General features: G+C 38.1%; 1 protein-coding gene across 1 annotated transcript; it reads left to right on the forward strand.

The window, feature by feature from the left end:
• The first annotated feature begins 5859 nt into the window (after positions 1–5859).
• On the forward strand, positions 5860–6438 carry ARL14 (ADP ribosylation factor like GTPase 14). The gene has a single exon (XM_065877018.1). It carries the CDS (start codon positions 5860–5862, stop codon positions 6436–6438), a length of 579 nt encoding a protein of 192 aa, XP_065733090.1.
• Positions 6439–6656: the final 218 nt, after the last annotated feature.

Below are 6656 nucleotides of genomic sequence, written 5' to 3' on the forward strand. Positions count from 1 at the left end.
CGGTTCATGGTGGTCAGGTTGCATGGCCCAGTTCTTTGGGGTCCCCTTGCCACTGGCTGGGCAGACAGAGGATACTGAGAGCTTCACATGTAGCTGGGGCCAAAGATATCTGCGTCATCTGTCCTTATATAAATGCCTGTCTTCACCAAGGCAAATGAGTGAATGCCCCTTCCAAGTTCCAGACACAGCCCTCAGACGGTTCTTCTGTTCATTTTAATTGTATTGTGTTGTATCCATGTTCATTTTAATCTTATTTGGGAGAAGGGGGATAACGTTGGGGTGCTGGAGAAGGGGTTCAGCACACAGTACTTTATTCTGCCAAGGGAATACAGTACTCTGATGGTAATCACCAAATTGTTCCTTGTCTGGAAAAGGCTAAGAGTTGCAGGTTTTTTTTTTCTTAACATCTTTATTGGAGTATAATTAATTGCTTTAAAATGGTGTGTTAGTTTCTGCTTTATAACAAAGTGAATCAGCTATACATGTACATATAGGTATATCCCCATATCCCCTCCCTCTTGCATCTCCCTCCTACCCCTCTAGGTGGTCACAAAGCACTGAGCTGATCTCCCTGTGCTATGCGGCTGCTTCCCACTAGCTATCTATTTTACATTTGGTAGTGTATATATGTCAGTGTCACTCTTTCACTTTGTCCCAGCTTACCCTTCCCCCTCCCCGTGTCCTCAAGTCCATTCTCCACCTCTATGTCTTTATTCCTGTCCTGCCCCTAGGTTCTCCAGAACCAAGAGTTGCAGGTAATTTTTTTCTCCCAGTTGTATTGGTACGTAACTGACATACAGTACTGTATAAGTTTAAGGTGTACAGCATAATGGTTTGACTTACATGTCATGAAATGATTACCATGATAAGTAGCAACTGCAGGTATTTTTAAATGTTAGCTAATATACAAAACTTGTGAGAAGAGAGGAAGAAAACTCACATCAATCATGTGCCAGGTTCTGTGATATGTGTTTTCACATTTATTATATGTAATATAATAAGCTATCACAACATCCCTGGTTTTGTCAGCACTTAGTAAGTGCCAGAGGCTAGATCTGAACTCAGATCCACTGGTCTACCCATATGCTCCACATTTGGTGATGTGCATGAAAGTTCTGGTTCTGTCCTGGGAAAAAAACGGCACTTGGAAAAGCTTCGTGGATTGGAATATCATTTTTCACAGCACCAAAGAATCTCAACTAGGATAATGAGTACCTGTTGTTCTCATTACATGTTCGAGAACAGAGTATATTTCTGACAACTGAGTGTAGAAATGCTTGAGGTCTAGAATTTTTACTTGCAACAAAAATGCAAAATTAAAAATTAAGCCTGGTTTCACTGGTATATACATGGATGTTTTCAATTTGTGACTCACTGAGCTGTACATTTATGATTTTTGCATTTTACTCTATGTATGTTATACTTCCATTTTCCAAAAGTTCATTTTTAAAAAGACCAAACAAAAAGTTATTATAGGAAAAACAGGCATGTTCCAAGTCTGCATAAACTAAGCAAGTCACACAATGACCTCCCCATTGTTTCTTCTTTAGTTATAAAAAATAAAGTTAATTGAATAAGTTGCCACTTCCTTCCAAGAGATGAGTTTCTATATCTTTACTTTGTCAGTACATGGTTGAGTTTCTAAGTAAGGGCTTTTTACCTCCCATCTCCAAGGTAAGAAGTTAAAAAAAAATGTTTCTTTCATTCCTGCATTTTAAAACAAATTTCCTATGATACCACAGAGCTTGCCAGTAACTCTCTCACAATCCTGCCTTTATTTGCATAATCTCGGAATGATTCACAGAAAACAAACACCTTCCTTCCCTCAGGTTTGGCCAGGACAAATGAATCCATAAATGTTGTAAGACAGTAGGAAAGGATGTTGAAACATTTGTAGAATTTTTCAGGAAAACTAACATTGAGAAAGAAATTACTCCCTTTTACAGAAGAGAGAGTCATATTTTCATTTGGATATAATATTCATCCAGAATTTAACCCTTCATCTGGTTGACTATCCTGAAAACAAGGTATAATTGATCAAATGGGAAACAGAGTGAAGGCATATATATGTATGATTACCCTCATTATAGACAAAACAAATTAAAGTATTACCCCAGTATGGATAGTGGATCTCATAAAGACTGTATCAAGTTTAAAATGAAGTAAGTGTTAAACCTTTTCTTTTAAAATTCAATTTATTGAAAGTCCAGAGATGGATGGAGAAGAGCCCACGTGGTAGTACACAGTCCCTAAATTCATCTTGGGAAATATGGTCTTACCACATGTGTAAGCTGAACTATTCTCTACAGACTGCAGCCTAGTTTGATTAGATTATTTCAATTCTTTTTTTCTACATGTTATTTTGAACATTTTCAAACCTACAGGAGAGTTTAGTACAGTGAACACCCAAAACCCCTCACATAAACTACCAATTGCTGACCTTTGCCATATTTCTGATGTGTGTGTGTGTGTGTGTGTGCGCACACAGTGAACCAATTAAAATTAACTTGCTGATATCACCCCTAAGTACTTTAACATATATCTCTTTAGAGCAACGACATCCTCTTACATAACTACAATATCATCATTGCACTCAAGAAATTTAGCATTGGACTTCCCTGGTGACACAGTGGTTAAGAATCTGCCTTCCAATGCAGGGGACATGGGTTTGATCCCTGGTCTGGGAAGATCCCACACGCCGTGGAGCAACTAAGCCTGTGTGCCACAACTACTGAGCCCGAGCGTCACAACTACTGAAGCCCGCGTGTTCTAGGGCTGGCATGCCGCAACTACTGAGCCCATGTGCTGCAACTACTGAAGCCCGTGCGCCTAGAGCCTGTGCTCCACAACAAGAGAAGACACTGCAATGAGAAGCCCACGCACCGCAAAGAAGAGTAGCCCCCACTTGCTGCAACTAGAGGAAGCCTGCACACAGCAACGAAGACCCAATGCAGCCAAAATAAATTTTTAAAAATTAAAAAAAAAGAAATTTAGCATTGATAAATAACATCATCTAATATATAGTTCATATATATAATAATATATGAATAATCATCATAAAATGTCCCCAATTATAGTAATAATCAATTTTTTTGAACAAAGGATCCAATCACGTATCTTAAATATATCTTAATTTAGATCATTCTTTTGTTCCTTTTTTTTCTTCTGCCTTTCATGGCATGGACATATTTTAGAGTTCAGGTCTGTTGTCTTGTAGCATGTCCTACAATCAAGATTTGTCTGATGGTTTTCTCATGATAGTTAAACGTGTTTATAGCAAAAAAAAAACCCACTACATGTGCATATTTGTATCCTGTTGTTTTTCCATATACATTCTATGTTTTCCCATTTCTGAGACTCTGCTCACACAGACCATCTCTTTAATAAATACCCTTCCCCTACCCTATCTCTAGAAGGCCTGGTTTGAGGTTGAACCTTCTCTAAGGTGATCTCCCTGATGCCCTCCATCCTGAAGTAATCTTTGAATTTCTAGAATATGTTAGCTTTTTCTTCTTATAGCATTTACATTTTATAAGACTTTGTATTATTATTTTTATTCACATATCTTTAAACTTCTCCCCAATGAAAGCCACCTAAGGAAAGGTCTAATTTATCTTTGTGTCCTCCCTGGAATCTAGCACATGGTAGTTCACACAGAAGGCAATCAATATATACATTTGCTGAATAAATGGATGGATGAATAAATGAATGAAAATGCTATCTCTGGTTTCTGAGATACAGGGAGTTGGTTAAGAATTTAATAGTTTTTTAAAGGTTTACATAATTTCTTCATAAGTGTACTTTCTACACCCAGAATAGTCTACTTAATTTAAAAAATAAAATTTTAGTTTTAATAAAAATAAAACATGTATATTTTATGCCTTAGTATATACAGCTCTTTTAAAAATCAACTTGCTGGGACTTCCCTGGTGGTCCAGTGGCTGGGAGTCTGTGCTCCCAATGCAGGGGGCCGGGGTTCAATCCCTGGTCAGGGAACTAGATCCCACATGCTGCAACTAAGAGTTCGCAAGCCGCAACTAAAGATCCTGCATGCCCCAATGAGGATCCCGTGTGCCGCAGCTAAGACCCGGCACAGCCAAATTAAAAAAATATATATATGTATATATATATATATATTTTTTTAAGTTTAAAAAAAATTAAAATCAACTTGCTAAGCATTGAGGGAAGCCTTTCAGTCCGGAGAGTTTATTCTTTAGCTTTGAAAAATAGTCTTATATTGTTTCTTTGATAATTTCCTCTTTGCATATTTTCTGTTCTTTCTGGAATAAAGTCCTATAAGTCAGACTTTGAGACGTCTGGATTTTCTTCTAACCTATTATTGATCTTTTTAAATTTTGGAAACCATGTTTTTAATTTTCAAGAGTTCTGTTTTTGTTTTTTGAGTGGCTTTTTAAATAGCATCCATTTCTTGTTTTATGGATGCAATATCTTTGCAAATCTCTATGGAAATATTAATTAGAACTTATTGAACATTTTCTTCTGTTCCCTGCATTACCTCTGTTAAAGCTTTCTTTAAACCTTCTTATTTTTATCTTGGTCTTTCATTATATTAGAGGCATGTTATGTACTAAGTATGAAAACCTCTGTACACTGAAAGCTGACTGGGAACTCCATGTACATGAGTGAGGTTTGCCAACTGCCAGGTTGGCTATAGGTTAATTAAATGTCGAATTAGGCATTATGAGGTGGAAACTCCCAACTGTCAAAACATGAAGGTCTCTTCTCTGACATCATACAATTTCTTTAGAAAAGATTTTTTTTTTTGGCCCAGGGTGTAACATCTCACTCTGAATTGTCACCCAGCAGAGGTGTCTGTGTGTGTGTGTTTTCTGTTCCTTATTCAGACTTTCAGTTAACCCTCTGTTTTTAGTTGCTCATTTTGCCCCTTCCCTCTGTATCCTGTGTATCAGTACTCCAAGCCTCAGCTTTATCCTGCTGCATTAGTTACCATTCATCTTCTATCTATATTCCATGTTCCAGAATTTTGTTGAAATCTCTCACCCTCTGATGGACTCTCCTGCTCTAGATATGAGTTTATATGTTCTTTTTATTCCTTTACCATCATTTTGGTGGAGTCTTGAGGAGAGGAGATAAATATATTCATTCGCCACCTTTAATCAGACTGCTTACTTTTAAAAGTGTTTGTGTTACAAACTTCCCCGTCCTGTAAATTTGGTCTTGTGAATAGTGTAAATTTTCTATCTAGAAGATTAAAGAAGTGATTCTCTATATGATTATGGAAGTAAGGTTCAGATAACTTTGGATGGTTTAAAGTTTCCTACTGAGTAATCTGGAAAGTACTAAAGATACTGCTCAAGGCAGTGTGAGGTAAACTCTCTCTTCATGGCTTCAGAAGTCTGGTTACTTATTTACAACTGGGATAAGATAAATAGTCAAATAACTAGAGAATTTCTACAAACCATTTGTAAAGTTAAGTTTTTATCCCGCTACCAAACCATGTTCCCGTGCATATCCAAACCTTTGATTACCCTAGACTTCCAACATCTGGAAGAGAACAAGCTGCAGTGTCACACAGGCAGGCCCCTCCTAAGTCCTACTCACTCACAAAGAATTTCCCCTTTGAGCTTCTATTACACTGGCTGGTTACTCACATCACAGATACCTCAGGATTGGTTGGGACTGCAAATGAAACACTGTTTGCCCATAATCAAGTTGATAAGCTACAACATAAATGCACGTAAGTTCCTATTCTTAGACTATAACATGAAGCATTTGCTCTCTTCTTTCCCCTTAACATTTTCATGCAAGACCTGGAGAGGAAACACTGGCTCCAGCCAAAAGAAAAGGTCTTCAAAGAAAAAAAAAAAAAAGCCTAAAATGGGTCTATTGAATTCTAAAAACCCCAAAGCCAAGCAAGCCCGAATTCTTCTTCTGGGACTTGACGCTGCTGGGAAGTCTACTCTCCTTTACAAATTAAAGCTTGCTAAGGATATTGTGACCAGCCCAACAGTAGGTTTCAACGTGGAGATGATTGAGTTGGAAAAGGGTGTTCCACTTACGGTCTGGGATGTTGGAGGACAGGAAAAAATGAGAACTGTGTGGGGCCTCTACTGTGAGAACACCGATGGACTTGTATATGTTGTAGACAGTACAGATACACAGCGACTGGAAGACTCCAGGAGAGAGCTTGAGCAGATTTTGAAGAATGAGCACATTAAAAATGTGCCTGTTATCCTGTTAGCCAACAAACAAGACGTGCCTGGTGCTCTGAGTGCCGAGGACATCACCAGAATGTTCAAAGTGAAGCAACTCTGCAGTGACCGGAACTGGTACGTGCAGCCCTGCTGTGCTGTCACCGGGGACGGGCTGATGGAGGGGTTCCAGAAGTTAACTGGATTTGTGAAAAGCCACATGAAATCAAGAGGAGACATATTAGCATTCTTCAAGCAAAACTGAGGTCAAGTGGGGAAAGAGATGCTGATGAAGTTGAAAGGGTAATTTTTTCTCCAGGCCAAGTGAGAAAAGCAAGTTGCCTAGTTGGTAAACCTTTCCTGAAATGTTATTTCACCTAAATTCCATTAAACAACTCAGAATAATATCTAGAAAATATTATCTGGGGCCAGGCACTTTAGCAAACTATGTAGTAATGATAATTGAGAATGAAAATTTTACAA

This window comes from Phocoena phocoena, chromosome 4 (genome assembly GCF_963924675.1).
Source record: "Phocoena phocoena chromosome 4, mPhoPho1.1, whole genome shotgun sequence".
Lineage (NCBI taxonomy): Eukaryota > Metazoa > Chordata > Mammalia > Artiodactyla > Phocoenidae > Phocoena > Phocoena phocoena.